Source organism: Trichomycterus rosablanca, chromosome 18 (assembly GCF_030014385.1).
Source record: "Trichomycterus rosablanca isolate fTriRos1 chromosome 18, fTriRos1.hap1, whole genome shotgun sequence".
NCBI lineage: Eukaryota > Metazoa > Chordata > Actinopteri > Siluriformes > Trichomycteridae > Trichomycterus > Trichomycterus rosablanca.
Genome location: NC_086005.1, coordinates 14371683 through 14393115, shown reverse-complemented (window position 1 = coordinate 14393115; position 21433 = coordinate 14371683). Strand labels below are relative to the sequence as shown.

The 21433-nt window shown below is 42.6% G+C and overlaps 1 protein-coding gene across 1 annotated transcript in view; it reads left to right on the top strand.

Moving 5' to 3' along the window:
- Window positions 1–21433, top strand: part of unc5cb (unc-5 netrin receptor Cb) — a 262930-nt gene that overhangs the window by 231888 nt on the left and 9609 nt on the right. The window contains exons 9-12 of the mRNA XM_063013743.1: window positions 3746–4093; window positions 9804–9891; window positions 12476–12644; window positions 20079–20312. Of these exons, the coding sequence (XP_062869813.1) occupies window positions 3746–4093; window positions 9804–9891; window positions 12476–12644; window positions 20079–20312 (839 nt within the window). The remainder of the gene's footprint in view (window positions 1–3745; window positions 4094–9803; window positions 9892–12475; window positions 12645–20078; window positions 20313–21433) is intronic.

Here is a 21433-nt window from a genome sequence, read left to right as displayed (position 1 = left end):
CAATCTGCGAGTTATCATGGAGGCATAATTAGCTGTGCTCGCATAGCACGTTCAGTGATAATTGGATATTATACATGCCAAGCTGACTAAAAGGTGTCGAGGTAAACAGAGGGAAGCGGGCAGGCTAAGTTAACTAGGAGCATTCGGCGTTCTCCTGACATGCCTTCTGCCCACGTCGATGCGTAAAATCAATACGTGGCGTTGGAAGAGACACAAAAACAATGGATCATAGTTAGCAAACTTACCAGAGCGAGAGTGATTCAGAGAAGCGGAATTGTGTGAACAAATCGTAACGACTGTCAGAAATCTCAAAAGCACTTGAGAGATGTGAGCAAATGATGAAGAAGGTAGGGTGGATAGAGGTGACATTTCTCCTGTGAGATTACATCTGGCAAAAATCTTTGCAAATCTGTTCATGTGTCAAACTGGAGGAGGTTAATCCATAACACAAACAAAACAACATCTCCATCTTTAGTAAACAACAAAAAACCCTGGTGTTCTTTCCCTTTTTCCTTTCAGTCTAGTCATCTTCCCTGATTGTAACTTCCTCCACTTGTGCAGACCCTCACTGTGACAGACGTGCTTCCTCTGACATGCCAGAAAATTTTTGACTATTTTTACCTGCCAGAGATGGGATCTCTCAGAAAGCAGAATTGCACATGGATCACACACTACTATCCATGAGTCAATCATCCTTTGTGCAGGTGCCTGGGCCAGCCAGCAGAGGCCACAATTGCAGCAGCAAATGGGAACCCATTTGACCTTTTTCTCCCTCAGGCATAGCTAATCGTGCCTGTATGGAAGCCTAGCCAGTTCATAGCACAGTTGAGAGTTAAACTTAAAAGCTATAAAACCTCTGCTACCGGCAGGCTGGGCGCCTACACGAACAACAATTGGCTTGTTGTTCAATGGTGGGTGCCGGAGGAGATTCCTTGTAACTGATGCAATTCTGACCTCTGCTGGCAGATTGATTGCGCCTGCACAGAGACGGAGGGATAATGTGGATGAGGGTGTGTCTCTCGGTACACAAAGCTGATCCACATATGAACTCACCTTGTGCAGGTAAAAAGATGCAGTCAACTACTTCACACGTGTCGGAGGGGGCGTGTGTTAGTCACGGCTCTCCTCAGCCAGAGTGGAGGTCAATGTCAGTAGAAGGGAAGCGTTATGCATTCTGGTAATTGGATACGACTAAATTGGGGGGGGGGATTGGGAAAAAACCTCTATGCCAATTTAGCGCCCATGGCTGCCATTTCTTATAAACGTATATATTTGCTCCAGCTTCATCATATCAATTCCTTACAGGATCAAAAACGTCAATCATCCGGCCATGCAATTTCCAAAGACAAACGCTGGCAGTAGAATGAGTCATAATGTACAGGTCAGTGTGAACACAGGATTAAAATGGCAAATTTCTCACAGACAGTGATTGAAAGCAAAGTTTAAAAGCAGATTCCTAGAACCAGAAGGCTGTGCAGCACCCATACCACCTGCTGCACTGCTTGAGCTGCTTCAGTCACCTTTATCTGCTGGTTTTGAAGAACAAATTAGCGACTCACCAATTCCAAGAATTGGTTAGGTCACCCATTCCTCCCATAATGCCTGATTTTTTAAACACAAAGTAAAACCATGAGGTGAAATATAATTCTTTGCACCCATCAGGGGACCATAGTTGTGTTCTGCTGGCTCTCGATCAACCAGTGCAGAACTGAAGCATGTGTGTGGGATGGGATGGGAAGGCGCTCTCAGTAGATCAGGATGAGCGAGGTATGTGGAGGAAGCACGCTCAGCAGGGCCGCCACTCTTACTCAGCACGCCCGTGCATATTCATCTGTGTACCTGCAAAGGGATTAATTTGTTAATAAGGATGCCATCTGCTGCCCGGAGCAGAGCACCCACACTCTGACCCCATCCGTAGCTCGTCCTCCCAGGTGATTCACCGGCTACAGAGAGGGGAAGTAAGGTGCTGGAAAGAGACGGATGGAGACTTTATGACTTTGTGTGTCCGCTAAATATTTTAAAGTCTGTAGGGGCAAATGCTTAATCATAGAACTAAGGTCACTTTTGGACTCTCATTACCTTGACTATTGTTCATAAGGCAGAAAGTTTCAGGTTAAACTGACCCTTTTATGTTTTACTAACTGTGCAAACTGTGTTCATGAGGACATTGCGGTCTCGAAAGGACAGTTGATATGATTTTTTCTTTGAATAAAAGTCATAATAAACACAGACCTCCACAAAACTGAGTCAGGAATATTAGTTGGAACCAATTCCAAGCTACGCCAGTTACCAAGATCATCTATACGAAGAATTGTCTGTAAATCCAAACTATAAAACGGAACACTAGCCCGTAGTTAAGGTAAGAAAAAACCCAGAATGTTACTTCATACTGGAAGGAAATTTGTCCATAGGGTCAGATGTAATGTAAGAACCACTAAAAATAAGTATGTCGTGTATGATAAGCTACTGAGGGCAAGCTTTACATGACCATGGGGTTTAGAAGCTGCTTTTCAATTAAGAAGCACCTATTTCAGTGCGGCAGAGATACTACTCCTGATCATTCTAACTCCTATATGAAAAGTGTAGTCATTTCGATTCTGACTCCTATTTGAAAAGTGTAGTCAATTCGATTCTGACTCCTGATGACCATTCTGACTCCTGTTTGAAAAGTGTAGTCAATTCGATTCTGACTCCTGATCATTCTGACTCCTATTTGAAAAGTGCAGTCAATTCAGTTCTGACTCCTGATGACCATTCTGACTCCATATAAATAGTGTTTCTCCTAAACATCCTGTCTTTTGTTTGGGTCCTCAGGCTTCTTAATGGCTCGTTCATTATTCTTCAAATCTTGCTGGCCATCCTCTTCCTCTTTTTACTGTATACTGCTTCAGGAATCATTTACTTTTCCAATGAGTTGGTTCTTTTTAAAAACAGAGCTTCAATTTGGTCATCTAGGCTTTGTGTGCGAGGTTTAATTTGGTCGAGGATCCATTTGTTTGTCTTCTCTGCCATCCAATGTACTCTCAAAAGTCTTCGCCAGCAGCAAAGTTTAAAAGCATCGACCTGTTTTTTTTTACTGTCTAGCTTTCCCATCCATAAAGAACCACAGAGAACCACATAGTCTGACCATAATCCAGACTTTAAGCCTATTAAAATATGTGGACTGCACTAAAATAGTCAAGTCTGTGCAAGCAAGCAAACAAAATTTTCATAGTAAAGGGGATGAGACCCAACCAGGGTTGTTAAAGGTAAACATGTAAAGGACATTAAACTAAACAACCCAGCAATTTTGATAACATTTTCATGTCCCAAAATTTGAACTAAATATCTTGTTCCAATCATATGTCATGGAAAAATAACACTTTAAAGAGCAGAAATAAATGAAACCTATGGCATGCATGTCTCTTGGCAACTTAGTTCTCTTAAACCAAAGTTCAAACGTTGTTATAACAAGTGTAAACGCAAGCTGATGGATCCAGAAAAAGAAGTGTCGTGCATATATCCAATTATACTGCTATCAAACCTGAGATGGTCTTGATGAACAGTTGAGATGAACAGTAACTACATTGCTCACTAATGAACAGAACCAGAAGGTTAATGAGCACCGCTGCTACAGGGAGATGGAGAAATACTTTTGCACTGCTGTGGTTATAGGAAGGCATCATTAAAAACAAATCCTCATGTGATTCTCATGAATCAGTATTAGAACCTTGGTTCATTCTAAATATCTTTTTTCCCCCTGTAGCTGATCTTCTTACCGCCCCTCCTGACCTGACCTCCGCCGCAGCTATGTACCGCGGGCCAGTCTATGCCCTGCACGACGTGGCCGACAAAATCCCCATGACCAACTCACCCCTGCTCGACCCTCTGCCCAACCTGAAGATCAAAGTGTACAACTCATCAGGCACCGTCACACCCCAGGATGAGCTGTCTGACTTCAGCTCCAAACTCTCGCCCAAACTCGGTCACATGCTCATCGACAGCGACACAATGGGACGACACACTCAGAGCCTGGTTCGCACTCGGGACCCTTCCTGCACTGCCTTTGGTTCCTTTAACTCACTTGGAGGTCACCTGATCGTCCCTAACTCAGGTATGTTAGTGATTAAGTAAAAAAATAAATTAACATGGTTATTTTTTTGCAGCTCACACTATATAGCCAAAAACATGAGGAGGCCTGATCATGAGCTTGTTAGATTTGCCTTTTCAGTTGGACAAGAAGGCCTGTCTCACAGTTAATCCTTCCAATTCATCCCAAAGGCGTTCAATAGGGTTTGAGATCAAAGCTTTGTGAGATACTCTAGTGACCTTAACTAACACCTTTAGGATGAATTTAAAGGTCAATTTATGAGCCAGATCTTCTTGTGCAACATCAGTACCTTACCTAACAAAAGCCTCTTCAACAGAATGGGTACAAATTCCAACAGACATGATTTAAAACCTTGTGTTAAGCCTTTCCAAAAGGGTTTTCTGGGGAAAAAAAGGCTGTTAAAGCCCGTACAAGCTCATGGTCCACATACACTTGGCCATATTGGGTATTTATTAATACAGTTGAAAGACTTTTTGAATGTTTTATGCCATATATAAATGCAATCACTGGGAAATATGGAAAGCTGTGATACTGTGCCATAACCTATAATGGCATCAATACATCGTACAGTTCTATCTCGTGTGAATGTGTGTGTTCAGTTTGGTTACCAGGGGAAACTGCACATCTTGAAGTAATTCACAATCATGTAGTGTACGTTCAAGTGTCAGCAGATGCCGCCCGGAACCTAGCACCTGGCGGTAATTGAAGCTAAATGGCTTTATGAAGAGCAGACCGCGCTGGGTTCTGCTCAGGAAGCCAGGACCATAATCACAGATTACAGGCAGCTTCTAGTAGGTCAATCAAACCGTGCCTCAGTTCACCGAGGATCCTTAAACACGAGAACACATGAATTATACTCTTGATCCACCACCCAGTTTCATCTGATTGTGTCAACTGATCGATTCAGGGTCTTAATCCCTATTATACTGACATGTGGAAAAAGAAATGAGCTGCTGTGTACACAGACTAGCCTGCCGTGCTTTTTTATCATGGCTTTCTTCACCAGTTAAACATAAGAGATGAGGTGGAAGCGTGCCACAGAGACACCGTATGGCCAAAAGTATTTGGACACCATCCAGTTTAAAAAACAAATGGTATTAAATTAGAGTGACCTCTATGTGATCTTTTTAGCTATAACGGCTTAACTTTATACTATGTCAATTATTCAAAAGAGCATTTGCATGGCTGGGCACTGAGGTTGGTCAAGAAAGCCTCAATTGATGCTCCAGTGTGGCTGAGTTCAGGACTCTAAGGACTTGTTTAAACCAAGCTTTTCTTTTTGTGTTTATATACCTTGCATTGTGCACAGGGACACAATCATACTGAAACAGAAAGGGGCATTCCCTAAACTGTTGCTGCAAATTTGGAAGCAGATAATTTTACATTTACATTTTCTGCATTTGGCAGACGCCTTTATCCAAAGCTGTGACAGTATTTTGTCTAAGCAATTGAGGGTTAAGGGCCTTGCCCAAGGGCCCAACAGTGGCAACCTTGCAGTGGTGTGGCTTGAACCAGCAACCTTTTGATTACTAGTCCAGTACCTTAACCACTAGGTTACAACTGTCCTTATTGTCTTTATATAATTGATTTATTACATCCAGTAGCAATTGTTGTGGCTAAAACATATGAATTCAATCATTAGAAAAGGTGTCCTAATACTTTTGTCCATCTAGGGTAACTCTAAGCCTTGGGCAGGCCAAGAAGCCAAACGAATTATGTATTAGTTTTGTAATAAACCACACTAGCCATTTTCTTTCCACAGCTCCCAGTTCACCTGCCCTGTAACCCTGTCACTTGATTTGTTCTAAAAACGTCTAGCTGTAGCTAAGACGACATTCATTCTGTTGTGAGGTTTGTTGGACCAACACGTGTCCATGCCCTCCTGATCCTATTGGGTGCTTCTAATGCCTTTAGCTTGTCCCAGTAGTATTCACATTCTCCACGTCTTAGGTTAACAGATCATTGCAAGAAACAATATGTTACATGAAAACAATGTATTCCACGCATGCTTATTTAGTGGCTTCTCATCTCACACCTTTGCTGTGATACATCCGCAGGATACTTAGCGTATCTGTCATGTTTCAAAGATCAACGTTTGGTAACAAAAAACTCTACAGATTGTTAATGAGCTTACCCAAGACTAGTCTAGCAAAAGAATCAAAAGTTTAACACATCCTGGGTGTTGCATCAGAAAAGGCATTTGGTGTAGAGTTCCCCCAGTGTAAAGGACCCCCAGTGCTGCCAAAAAAACAGCCATAGCTAGAAGCTAATTGGTCTTGCTTTCTGGGGAGGTGGGATAGCATTCCCATCTGTGGATTCCTTCCTGGGATTCTAGCCATTTTTGGTAATCTGTAAGCTAATGCATAGACAAAAGTCCCTTGCTTCAAGATGTGTTGATCTGCCGCTTGCACAGAGGTGGGCAGCTGTTCTAGGCATGGAATGAGGTGGGTGTAGAATGAGGTAGGTATGAAATAAAGAGAGTGGAATTCTGTTGCCATGTCGGTGTGGAGTGACATACCCAAGGAATTTAGTGATCAGGGAATGAACAAGTTAGGCAGGAGTAAGGAAGGCATGGAATGAGGTACATTTTTGGAATGAGGTGGGTTTGAAGTGATGTAGCTGTAGATTTAGGTAGGCCTCAAACAATGTGGAATGATTGTCAACTGGAGTGGATTGAGGTTGGCATGGATGAGGTAGGTGTAGAATGATGTAACTGTAGATTTAGGTAGGGCTCGAACAATGTGGGATAAAATGTTTGGAAAAGCTGGTGTGGATTGAGGTTGGCATAAATGAGGTAGGTGTATAGTGATGTAGCTGTAGATTTAGGTAGGGCTCGAACAATGTGGGATAAAATGTTGGTGTGGATTGAGGTCGGTATAAATGAGGTAGGTGTGGAATACAGCAGGCATTGGAAAAACCTGCAAAAGAGGCACTGATTGAGGTAGGCATGGAATGAGGTAGGTATCGAATGAGGGAGATGTTAGCTGGCATGCCAGAGGGTTTGTTTTGCCTCAGCCTATTGGTTTGAATGGCCTGAGGCTAACTCTGTTAGCTTAGTAAACTAACACTGCGACAGTAGGTAGGCAGTGGGCAGCAGGGCAGCTCCTTTCTTTGGTGATTCTTAAGTTAAACTAAGGTAGGCCTGGAGTAAGGTAAATCTAGAAGGAGAACGAGGTAGTGGTATGAGGTGAGTAAGGAATGAGGAAGGAGTGTAATAAGGAGTCTTCAGGTTGTAGCTAAACCCTTCTCACAAACGACACACTGAATCCTTTATATCATGGCCTGATGGTTTTATAGCTCCCTTCAGAGCCAGAGAGAGACCCGACTGTAAATTGTTGAGAACAGCGCTCAAAGTGACCTAATGCAGCGTATGCGATATAAGGGGATTAGAACAGTCCGTAGATTGGTGCCTGAAAGGGTAATCATTCTCCCGTCAGTCAAACATCCCCTTGGCACGGGCAGCACTATTACCCGTTAAATTCATTATGAAACAGGATCGCTCTTAGCCAAGTGTGTAATGCAGCTAAGTTTCACATATGCCAACTATTCCCCAAAGGATTGTACTTTAAAGGGGTGGGCTATAAAAAAAACCCTACTAGGTTCTTTCTAGCAAAGGACTGTCCATGCTATGGCAAGCCCATGTGGAAGTCTGGCTGGTGTACGCTTAAAGTCTGGATTATTCCCAAGGCCTGGCATTCATTTACACAAAGCATCCTTGTACATCAGTGGATGAATATTTCAGGACTTGTGCTCGCCTGAGGTGAGCCATACAAACAGCATACAATTTCCCACAGTCTTGGCTTGGCTTCCAAATAATTTGAGGGAGCTGGAACCACTGGTTGTGTGCCATTTTGAATCTGAGAAAATACATGACATCAGTTCAGCTCATTTTTAATGTGTAGGACGAATGACGAATGAAGGAAAAACCATCATGAAGAGTAAGAGGTTGTAAGAGGTGAGCCAGGAATAGCCACCAGAACAACTTTAATAATCTGGAACGGTACTGGAACACCATTCTTCTGAAAGGTTTTCCTTCAACTGATGTTTGATAATACAGTGGTACTGGTTCTGGGAGTGGCATTGAGTTTAAACGAGTTTTAATTGTGGTTTAGTGTTACTATGTCGTTCTTTCAATACATTTAGTCACATTAAGACGTTTTAGACTTTCTAAGAAAAGCTGATTCTTACAATTTCTCAGAACCCTGAGCTATAACACAAGTTTAAAAGTGAAACAGGAGAAGAATTCAGCTAAACACAGATACATGTGGAGCTTTCAGAGTGAGTTTGACTGTTTTTCAACACAAATGCAGATTCGTCTCATATTCGCACTTTGATGACGTCTTACTTCAAAGCTCAAACAGAGCAAACGGCTGTTCATTGTTAATTTGAAATTAAATAAATAATTTTTTTTTATTTAGCTCATCCAATTGTTCAATTTGCATCGTGCTTCCTCTCTGTCTATGCCAAACCCTGCCCTGACAGAGGAGATCGAAGCTAACTCATATCCCCTCCGAAACATGGGCAGCAGCCGGATGCATTTTTGCCACCCACACATTGATGAGTGTTGTGCCGCCTAGCGTTGCGTGCGGAGAGACACACCCTAAGGGCACTCTTCCTCATCTCTTGTGCAGGCGCCTCTAATCAGCCGGCAGAGGTCGTAATCGCATTCTGACAGAGAGAGACCCACATCCGGTTCTTTGTCCCGCCCCCCAACTGAGCAACCGGCCAATCGTTGCTCATACAGCCACTCAGCCTCGAACCGGTAAGGCAGAGCTGGATTTGATACGATGTACTCAGAATCCAGCTCTGGTTGCAGCGCGTCTTTTTACCGCTGCGCCACCTGTGCGGCTATAAATATTTTTTTTTAACAAAAACTGAACACGTTGAGTTTAAGGTAAACGTTGAGTATAAGGGTACAAATTCCTCGACGAAGAGTTTCAGAGATTTGGAGTTTAGGGGACGTCGAGTTACAAGGTACCACTGTATTTGTGGAGAGCTAAATCTACCTGAGGTGTTCAGATGGATTGGGTCATGTGACCATGAGGGCCTTAGCATTCTGTGTGGTGGCATTTTGGAGGAAACTATATTTATTTTAATTAACCAGGTTATTAGTCTGAACTATTTTTGAACAGAAATGCTTAAACCATGTCAGCAAAATACCAATTTCGCCATAAAAAAGCACCAAATCTGACCGCTCCAAGGGTCAAACATTAAGGGTTGTACTTTTGTCTTGGTATAAAATGCCACACATGCCATAAAACACCAGCCGAGTTGAGCAGTCTTTGCAACTAAAGCTTTTGCCAGTCGTGCTGCAATAATGAATCTTTTTTCTTCCAGTTTGTCACATGAGTTTGTTGCCATAGAAGCTTCAAATGAAGGACATGAAAAATCAATGCACTGTGTGCTGTTTTTTGGCAGTAAAAATTCACCCTGCTGTGGTGTCAGTTCCAAATTTGAGTGGGGAATTTCCACACTGCTAAAGCTCTACGCTGGGTGGCCGATGTGTGTGTCTGAGTGACATTGACATGGCTTTGCTCTTTGCACTTTGCCTGGCACGGTGGTGAGCACTGGCAGCCACGAGGCCTGGATGAGAGCAAACTTAGACAGAGGTCACATTTAGATGACAGTTGCATGGGGTGTTTATTGTGTGTGTGTGTGTGTGTGTGTGTGTGTGTGTGTGTGTGTGTGTGTGTGTGTGTGTGTGTTCCCACAGGCGTGAGCTTGTTGGTGCCAGCGGGTGCTATCCCACAGGGACGGGTGTATGAGATGTACGTGACGGTGCACAGGAAGGAGTCAATGAGGTAACGTCCCCCTCCAATCATGCACAACCTGCACTCCTGTCGACTCTGACATTCATCAGCACAGCCAGACGGAATTGTGGGAAATCAGCTGTCCCTTGCACCCTACCATGCTCCACACACACTTTCCAATACCTCCTCCAGCTTGGCCCTGACAGACAACATAATGAGAACCGGGTTCCAAGTTACCACTTTTAATAGCCACTGTGATGCAGTAATATCCAAATCTGGGTCACACTCAGGGCCAACCATTCATTTTATGACCTCAAATGACCTGTTTGATTTTAATTACCTGTTTAATTCAGGGTCTTGGTGGGTCTGACGTCACCCAGAAACCCTGAGTGTACAGCAGGGATACACCCTGGACATCACACGTTCACAAATTCACTCTCACTCACTCACTCACTCATTTACACCAAGCTCACATTGGTAGAACATGCAACACGTCTCAGACAGTTACTGGAGATGAGAATTGAACCCAGTCTGTTGCTATGCAACACCAATTCCATCCGCTGTGCCACAGGTCACACATTCTGAGTTGTTCTTTCTCTATGGGTATTATAAAAAGCTTTAAAACCCCTCATTAAAACAAAGGGCCAAGACTGTACCTAAATTCTAGTCCTGTAATATTAGCATGCCAATGGTGTGGTGAGACCAGTCCTCTACGGCTTCGAAGCCATTGACACCACTGAAGAGTCATAATGTGGCTTGGGCTGTGAAAGACGGGTGCCAACAGAGCCACAAAGCCAACGTCACAACCAAATTATCCAATAGTCCAAAGCCCGGAACAAGCACACAGTCCATTAGTCGCTGGGTTCTGTTTTTAGTCACTGACATCCAGCAAATATGCAGCGGGTTTAACAATAATCAGTTAGTCTTAGTGATTCTGCTGCCTGAACTTTACCTTGTCAAAGCTTCATCAAACAGATGAAGGACTCAAGGAGACAAGACAAACACACATAAAAAAGAATGAGAATTTCAACTCTGCTACCGGTCGGCTGGGCGCCCCCTAGTAGGCACATTTGGCAAGTGTCTGTAGCAGACAAAATTGGCCTCTAGTCTGCTGGGTGAAAAAACACCTCCTTATTTATACACTTACTGTCCATTTTTTCAGCTCCACTTACCATGTAGAAGCACTTTGTAGTTCTACAATTACTGACTGTAGTCCATTTATTTCTCTTCATACTTTTTTAGCCTGCTTTCACCCTGTTCTTCAATGGTCAGGACACCCACAGAGCAAGTATTATTTAGGTGGTGGATCATTCTCAGCACTGCAGTGACACTGACATGGTGGTGGGGTGTTAGTGTGTGTTGTGCTGGTATGAGTGGATCAGACACAGCAGCACTGCTGGAGTTTTTAAATACCGCGTCCACTCACTGTCCACTCTATTAGACACGCCTATCTAGTTGGTCCACCTTGCTGCTGTTTGAGTTGATCATCTTCTAGACCTTCATCAGTGGTCACAGGACGTTGCCCACAGGGTGCTGTTGGCTGGATATATTTTAGTTGGTGGACTATTCTCAGTCCAGCAGTGACAGTGAGGTGTTTAAAATCTCCATCAACACTGCTGTGTCTTATCCACTCATACCAGCACAACACACACTAACACACCACCACCATGTCAGTGTTATTGTAGTGCTGAGATTGACCCACCACCCAAATAATACCTGCTCTGTAGTGGTCCTGGGACAGTCCTGACCATTGAAGAACAGCATGAAATGGGACTAACAAAGCATGCAGAGAAACAGATGGACTACAGTCAGTAATTGTAGAACTACAAAGTGCTTCTATATGGTAAGTTGAGCTGATAAAATGGACAGTGAGTGTGGAAACAAGGAGGTGGTTTTAATGTTATGACTGATCAGTGTACACTCTCCTCAAATACCACTGGGGTCCCCAGCAGCATACATTTCATTCTCATATAGCAAGCCATAACTAAAACATTGAGTCATTGCTAAGTTGCTAAGTATGTGATAATAGCAGACTATTTCAGTCTCTCATTTCTCAGTCCCACCTGGACGTGCACAAATTGCAAACTTAAGTGTCTGGCAAATCTCTAGCATGACCATGGTTCAACTCAGTCAGTGTCATAAAGGTCACCTATTAAAAATAATGACATTTAAATGTATTGCATTTAATAGACTCTTTTATTCTAATTGACTATTGTGGCTGAATACAGTATGAGCAATTGAGAGTTAAGGGCTTTGCTCAGGGACCCAGCTGTGGAAATTTGTTGGTGGGCAGGCTTCAGCATCCTTTTGTTTAACAGTTCAGTACCCCTGAGCTAACACTACCCTGCAATAGTGCAATCCAGTCTGAAAAGCATATTGTAAAATATAGAATACAGAATCGATCTGACATTGTCATGTTGTCCAGTTCTACATGGTAGTTATGTCTGACAAATTGATCAGTAAGCGTCGTTTCACACTGGAAGATAAGACACATGCAATCTAGACATTGCCTTTGCATCACAGCCTTTATAGATTTATCAGTTGAGTATCATTTCTATGATGATGTATAAAAGAACTTGACCTGATCCTGTATTGATTTTTCTTCCTGGCTCTATGTTTGTGCACATGTGTGTAGACCTTCAGTGGATGATACACAGACAGTTCTGAGCCCGGTGGTGAGCTGTGGACCTGCAGGAGCTTTGCTGACTCGGCCAGTGATCATCACCATGCACCACTGTGTCGAGGCTGACACGGAGGACTGGCTCATTCAGCTGAAAAGCCAATCGCAGCAAGGCCAGTGGGAGGTGAGTGCTTCTACGCACGGGTCGAGGGTGTAATGGGTGCAGATAGAGATTGATTAAACATATTTAAACAAATGCACAGAACATTTAAAGAAAATAATTCTGGTTCTGCTGAATTACATTAGTCACATCTGTTAAAATGTACTATTAATCATCTACTTATTAGTCTGTAACATTAATAAAACATGAACTTAATTATTAATAAGGTAAATGCAATGTTTCCTGTTTGTGTATACACACTCACTGGCCACTTTATTAAAAACACGATCATAATACTGGGTTGGATCCCCCTTCCCTTTGCTATCAGAACAACCTCAATTCTTCATAGTTAGCGCTTCCTGACCTTAATATGTATTGTAGCGCTGCATGCTTATTAGCCATGTGTTTAACAGGGTGTTGGAAGATTTCCTTAGGATTCTGGTCTGCACAAGCATCCTGTGAATTTTTCTTTCTATACGTTCTAAAGGGGCTCTGGTAAATTCAGACCTGGTGCCTGGTAGCTGGTAGCTGAACTCACTGTCATGTTCATAAAATGAAATTTGCTTTGTGACCGATCTTATTACCTGCATTATAATTATAATAATAATTAGCATTAGCCATTACGGATAGTTAAGTGTGGTCAAAAAGAGATGCAACAATACTCATGCAGGCTGTGGCATTCAGACAATGCTCAACTGGTAATAAGGATAATAGGTATGTACTAACCTGATGCTATTGGTATTATAGCTGATTAGATTCATTCATTTATTCAATGTTTGTTTTGCTTCAAAATTAAGCTGATCAGAGTAATGCCGTTACTATGAGAAACGTAGTACAGTGGTACTTTGAAACTCAACGTCAATTGGTTCTGGGAGTGGCGTTGAGTTTCAAAGTATTTTTTTCCCATAAGGATGTATAGAAAACCTGTTAATGTGTTCCGTAGTCCTGTGGAATTGTATAGATTTTAGACTAATGTAAAATAATGGGGTTGTTTTTGACACTTATACACTTAAAATAGCACAAATATAATAGAAAAATTAGAAAAAAATTAGAAAAATATTGTTTTCTAATGCTTCTTAATTGTGGAGATGCTTGATCTTGAAATACAGTATTCCGTTCAGTAAAGACACGTTCACATGAGGAGCGGCAAAACCGCTTTTGCGCTGGCTGTGCCGTTATTTCCTATGGAGTGTGGTGGTGCACAAAGCTTAACGTGACTTATTGTACTAAAACGAGTGAGAAATTTCATTAGTGGAGAGAACTTATGAGCAGTTATAAGAGATTCGTGTTCCTATGTTGTTCTTTTAATACATTAAGTCACATCAAGCTTTTATTTTTTTACAATAAGCGTTTTAGACTCTCGGGAAAGCTGAATCTTACAATTTCTCAGAACCTCGAGCTATAACACAAGTTTAAAAGTGAAACAGTGAGGAAAATCCAGCTGAACACAGATACATGTGGAGCTTTCAGAGTGAATTTGATGGTTATTCCACACAAATAAAGATTCGTCTAATATGCGAGCTTTGATGACGTTTTACCGCACCGCTCAAGCCAAGCGCTGAGTTTAAGGGTGCAAATTTCTCGACAAAAGATGTTGAGTTTTAAAGAATTTGAGTTTAGGGGATGTCGAGTTACAAGGTACCACTGTATTTGATTAGTATCGGGAACTAAAAGGTATTTAAAGCTGTTATTGAAAAAGCAAAAATATTACTGAACATTTTGCTAATCTTCTGGTTTAAATGACCTTTTTTTACCATGTGCGTCTTTGCAAAATGCTGATTAGAAATAAGCAGAAATAAGCCGCGCAACAGCTACTGCTTCATGCAAAAGCACTGCAATCTGACCAGAAGATAAAAGTGAAAAGTAACGAGGTCTCAAAACGAGGTCTGAAGCCTGCTTACACCACGCTGGGCGGGAGTCGGTAAACATAACCCAGTTAATTAGATAGCATTGGAGAACCGTCTGTTATCTGTGCCTGTGCCCGAGCATGCGTGCCTCGCTCTGCAGGCTTCAGAGAGGACGAGATGGGCTTTTTCTTTTCTTTTTGTGAAAGCTGAGCATGCAGATAGCGCGTACCACCCACCAGGCTCGTCATTAACGCGGGAGAAGTTATCTCGACGTATCTGGAAAAGGGGCCGGGGGTATAGCTGCGAACACAGCCTCACGCTCATCCAGTCCCTGCCCTTTATTGTTATCACGCACCAACACAGCACTGTCGTGCTTATTAGCCATGCATGGAGTGCACATGAGGAACCGCAGCCTACACAAAGCACTAATGCTTTTGCATTTACTTCAAAACACTCATCTCTTTCTCATTACGGTGACTTCTGCCTCATGCTACTAAAGGATAATTATACTGTTGATACTGGCCTGGAATAATTATAAGCAACATATTTACACACATAGAAGCATTCTGAATCAAAGTAGAAATAATTTAATACTTAATTAGCCCTATATTAAAACCTTAAATTTATTAAGTAACTGGGGTACTCAGGTGGCCCACCAGTGTGGAGAGTTTGAGCTCAAATTTTAGCAGCACTGCCAGCGCTGCTGGGTTCTCAATAGCCACAATTGACCTTGCCTAAAGGAGGAAAGGTCGGATAGCCACTTTTGCTGTCTGCGTCTCTCCTCGGCCAGCATGTTAGGATGGGGATTGGGGTGAGAGATGCAAGTAAATTGGAGATTTCTAGATTAGTGGTAATAGTAAAAGGAAATCTTTATTTTTTCCCATTCATTTTTCATCAACCGCTTTATCCAGGCCATGGCTGCTCTGGGTCTGGTTTCATCAGGACCATTAGTCTTTGGATTACTGGGATCATCCATCGCAGAGTCTTGGTTACCCCCTGCCTGGAAATAGCCAAGCATGTCTGTGTAGATGACCCTTCAGCTGATTCATTGAGATTGGAACCCAATATCAGCAGTAGTGGGCTAGTGTAATGGATCGCTGTGCCACCTGAACACCAGCAAAAGAAATGCAAAAAGTGTGTAGGCATAATCAAATTGCATTCAAAACTTAAGGCATGGGGCGCTTAGGTGGCGCAGCCGTAAAAAACATGCTAGCGCACCAGAGCTGACATTTCAAACTCATTGATTCGAAACTCAGCTCTGCCATCTGGCAGGCTGGGCGCCTAAACGAACAACGATTGGCTGTTGTTCTAGGAGGGTGCTGGACAGGACCTCATAACTGATGCACTTACGACCTATGCTGGCTGATTGATGGCGCCTGCACATTGACGACGGATAATGTGTTGATTGGTGTGGCTTTCCGTACACAAAGCTGATCCGCAGCTGATCTGCATATGAACTCGCCTCAAACAGGTGAAAAGATGCAGTCGACTACTGCACACGTGTCGGAGGGGGCGTGTAAGCCACGGCTTTCCTCAACCAGGGTGGAGGTCAGCATCAGTAGAAAGGAAGCATAATGCAATTGGGTACTCGGATATGACAAAAAAAAAAAAACTTAAGGCTCTAGGGATTTAGTCGATTTGAGTCGATTGTCCATACTCATCTAAATAATTCAATCAGCTCTCACATTCAGTAGCAGATTTTTTTCTTTTTAAATGTAATTTTTATATTTTTACCACTGCTTTGTCCTGGTCAGGGTCACAGTGGTTCTGTTTTCCCCCAGAATCATCCAGAATCACTGGGCACACCCCAGACAGAAGGCTAGTCTACCACAAAGCTTCAGCCAGACCCAATGATGTCTGTTTGTAGACACCCGGCTGGGGATTTGAACCCTGAATCCCAGCGGCAGTGCTAGTACAATATACTGCTGCACCAACCGAGCCTACAGAAGAAAGGAAATAGTAAAAATGTATTTAATAAAAATTTTCTTTCCTTTTCTCCCGATTTTTTTAGCGCATCCAATTTTTACCCAATTCTGTTATGCTTTCTCTCTACTGGTGCTGACTCCTGCTCCGATTGAAGAGAGCGAGACTGTCACACACACCCCTCCGACACGTGTGCAATAGCCAGCTGCATCTTTTCACCTGCATGAGGCGAGTTCATATGCGGATCAGCTTTGTGTACATTTACATTTTCAGCATTTAGCAGACACTTTTATCAAAAGCGACTTACAGTTGTGACTGTATACAGTCTAAGCAATTGAGGGTTAAGGGCCTTGCTCGAGGGCCCAACAGTTGCAACCTGGCAGAGGTGAGGCTTGAACCGGCAACCCTATGATTACTAGTCCAGTACATTAACCACTAAGCCGAGCCACACCCTGATCAACGCATTATTTCTCGACTATGTGCAGACGCCATCAATCAGCCAGCAGAGGTCATAATTGCATCAGTTGTCCAGCTTTTCCCTCCCTGTATGAACAACAGCCAATCGTTGTTCATGTACCTGCCCAGCCCAGCCAGATGGCAGAGCTGAGTTTCGAACCGTCGAGTTCGAAATGTCGGCTCTGGTGTGCTAGTGTGTTTTACCGCTGCGCCACCTGAGCGACAAAATGTATTTAGTTTTAACTGGTGCACTGCAATAGGAAGCACTTCAGCGTTTTTGGTTAGTGTGAACCAATGTAAAGCGCATAGCTGTACAGTTGTGCTACTGGCTGCTCAAATCAAGTTGTCAATTTTTTATACATTTTTAAATAAAGGTTTCTACAAGCTGAATTGTATTTGTGGTGCCACATTGCTTATCACTGCACATCCAACAAAAATAAATGAACATTTTTACACAAAGGTTTGTATACAAAGAACTAATGTGTCCGAGGCTTTACTTCTACATAAGTATGTGTGCTTCATTTACCACTGCAGAAGCTTTAAATAAAGAAATGACCACGAAGCGTTTTTTTTTTCTCGTCCAGCGTGACAGAAGCAGAGCTGACTCAAATCTTTCACAAACATTGTGAAAGCCATTTTCTTTCAGATTGCTCCAAGCAGCTGTCAAAGTCACAGCTCTAGCACTGATGCGCATCCACATTCATCTCCCCACAGACCCTCATTGCTTTTAAACTGCTTAGCTGCAGTCTGTGACCTTGTCTCATCTTATCAAACGCGAAACACTCTCGGCTGGCCATTAGGAAAAAAAAACTTCCAAGCATACGATACCGCAGGAAACCCTGGCCTCGGCAACCGAAAGGGCACGGAGCTGCTTTCTCCGCAAGATGTATTGAAACATATGGAACGAATATAAGTTTGAACAGCTACTTCGTCTTTTTTTTTTATGAAACAATAAGGGCACCGTTCCAGCCACCTCGTTGCTGAGGAACACTTATAGTTAAAGATTATTTTCATTTTAATGCGTTGGTGTTCATCCCACAGAGTCTGGTGAGATTTATTTAAGTTTAGAAGTATGAAATAAGGAACACATTATTTTCTTTAATACACTTTTGTGTACTGAAATGTCAAATGTCATTGAACAATTTTTTTCACTGACTCGATACCAGTATATGTCCTCTGGACCCAGTGCCTTTACACAGAATCATCGAGTCTTTAAAAAAAAAATTAATCAGTTGTATGAGTTTTCTCTTCTTTTTTTCCCCCTATTTTTCCTCCCAATTTTCTCCCCTAATTTAGTCGTATCCAATTACCCTGATTGTGTTATGCTTCACTTCTACCGATGCAACCCTCCACTTCTGACTGAGGAGCTTTGCAACTGACACATGCCCCCTCCGACACATGTGCAGTACCGACTGCCTCTTTCCGATCAGCCACACCCTGATCAGCATTATTGCTCAACTAATCAGCCAGCAGAGGTTGTAATTGCACCAGTTATGAGGAACCCTGGTCTGGTTCATCATTCCACCCTGAACAACAATCAATATATATATACAAAATATACAGAAACACAGCACTAAGGTCCACAAAAGTGCTAAACATGCACATATGATGAACAGTAAAATGAACAACGTAAATAGTTATGTAAATATGTAATGTAAAACCTGTAAATAAATATGCATACTTATTAAGTTTTTCTTTGGACCTACATACACCGATCAGCCATAACAATAAAACCACCTCCTTGTTTCTACACTCACTGTCCATTTTATCAGCTCCACTTACCATACAGAAGCACTTTGTAGTTCTACAATTACTGACTGTAGTCCATCTGTTTTTCTGCATGTCCCCTTACATGCTGTTTTTCAATGGTCAGGACCCCCACAGGACCACTACAGAGCAGGTATCATTTAAGTGGTGGATCATTCTCAGCACTGCAGTGACACTGACATTGTGGTGGTGTGTTAGTGTGTGTTGTGCTGGTATGAGTGGGTAAGACACAGCAGCGCTGCTGGAGTTTTTAAATTCTTCAGTGCTCAGAATGATCTACCATATAAATAATACCTGCTCTATAGTGGTCCTGTGGGGGTCCTGACCATTGAAGAACAGGGTGAAAGCAGGCTAAAAAGTATGTAGAGAAACAGATGGACTTCCTTGTCTTTCAAAGCGATAACTAAGCACTAGAACTTGCAAAAATTAAGCTTAAAACACAGAGGAAAAAGCGAGAACAAAGCGAGCCTCCCGGCAAAACAAATGACTAAACTTCTTGCTGGAATTTTGAACAATCGGCCTGGACATTCGGTTTACCAGATTTTGTCTGTTAACTCCGAGATCTGTTAAATGGAGGTCCATTAAATTGAGGATCTTCTGTATTCTAATTCCCTTTAATCTTTTAAAAACATGTTTTGAATTGTTCTAAGATTTAAAGAAGTTAACTTTCTCATATCATGGCAAATGTTTCATAGACACTTTTAAGCAGACTTCTTGAAGCAGTGCATGAAGTTTTTTTATTATACATTTTATTTTGAGGGATGTTTCTCTGGTAAAATAAGCCTTTATGCACTAATGCAATGTGATAAGATGTACTTTGTGCCGAGTTCTTTGGAATGTTTCTTTTATTCTTTTATCAATATTACATTTCCACTTAAAAAACAATAAAGAAAAAGCAGAGTAGATGTTCAAGATGCTAGGATTTTATTTTATTTTTTATTTATTTATTTCTTTTTTTGAATGTACTTTATTTTAGCGTGATGGATTGACTACAAGCTTAGGCAAATAAATCAGTTCTGGAAGGCATTAGCCCAGTTTCCCGATGCTGTTTTCTCATTATCTCGCTAACGCTCTCCAATCCGGCACTCCCTCAGGACCCGTTACAGAGGCTAATGACCAGTCATAATGCTGCTGTTTAATGACCAAGCCGACAATAAAGTATTTTAATTCCTTTTCTCTCTCACTCTCATAATGGGATGAAATTAATGACAGCTCGGAGCCTGAGGAAGTGCCGGGATTATAACTAATAGAGGGAGAAGCGACGCTGCTCGAGAAAGCGCACGGAGAGGCGCTGTTATAAGGGTCGACTGCGGGGGGTCGGAATTGTACCGACTCTCATAAGCACTCTCAGTTCCTTACTCATATTAGGACAAATAAACACACCCTCATGCATGCGAGCGCTCTCATTATATCATTAGCAGTGCCGGTAATGACGTGATAATTAGCGCTGTGTGTTTGTGTGCAGGATGTTGTGGTGGTGGGAGAGGAGAACTTCACCACTCCTTGCTATATTCAGATGGATGAGGAGGCCTGCCACATTCTGACGGAGACGCTGGGCACGTATTGTTTGGTGGGTCAGTCAGTGAGTGCAGCAACTACCAAGAGGCTCAAGCTGGCCGTGTTTGGACCGGTCACCTGCACCGCTCTGGAGTACAACATCCGCGTTTACTGCCTGGACGACACACAGGATGCTCTTAAAGTAAGTCTGTTTTTATTTACTAGTCTTATTTCTATCTCATCCATTATCTGGACCTGAGTAGAATTGGCTATTTGTTATTCTTGCGGGGCGGCACTGCAAGAAGGTCCTGCGTTTGATTTCCAGGTAGAGAGGTCCGGGAGTGTGGAGTTTGCATGTTCTTCCCTGGTCTGCTTGGGTTTCCTCTGGGTGCTCCAGTTTCCTACCACAGTCCAAAATCCTAATACACAAATTGTTATTCTTGATAATACTGATATAATAGTGACAGGGTAGCATGCAGTGGACTCAGAACCTCTTGAGTTCAGACCCCTTGACTTTTGCACACTTCGTTGTGCTTTAATTATCCTTAATCAAATGAGAATGAGAGTAGAACTCAGTTGGGGTCTACCTATTGCAATTTCAATAGATTGCACATAGCATGGAAATGTCTTCAAGGGCCCCATAAGGTTTACACTGCACTGTCAGGACAAGCATGGAGCAAGCCATGGAGTCCAAGGAACAGTTTGTTGATCTCCATGATTGAATTGCAGAAAGGCATAGATCAGGGCAAGTATACAGTATAACACAATATTTAAGGGCTTTGAATGTTCTCAGGATGTCGTCTGACAACTGGCCATCCAACCAGAAAGGTCAGAGAGGGTAAAACTTAATGGACACTCTAAAAGAGTTCTGTCAAGTAAAACACACTAGCACACCAGAGCTGACATTTTGAACTCGTCTGTTCCAATCTTAGCTCTGCTACCGGCAGGCTGGGCGCCTACATAAACAACGATTGGCTTGTTGTTCAGGGTGGGTGCCGGAGGGGATTCCTCATAACTGATGCAATTCTGACCTCTGCTGGCTGGTTAATGGCCCGTGCACAGAGTCGGGGGATAATGAGGATCAGGGTGTGACTCTCCGTACACAAAGCTTACTGCAGGTGAAAAGATGCAGTCGGCTACTGCACACGTGTCGGAGGGGCGTGTGTTAGTCACAACTCTTCTCAGTCAGAGTGGAGGTAAGCATCAGTGGAGAGGGAGGAAGTGTAATACAATCGGGTAATTGGATACGACTAGATTGGGAGGAAAAGCACTCTATAAATAAGGCGTTTTTGGCAGTGTGGCAAGATGGAACATTCTCAGATC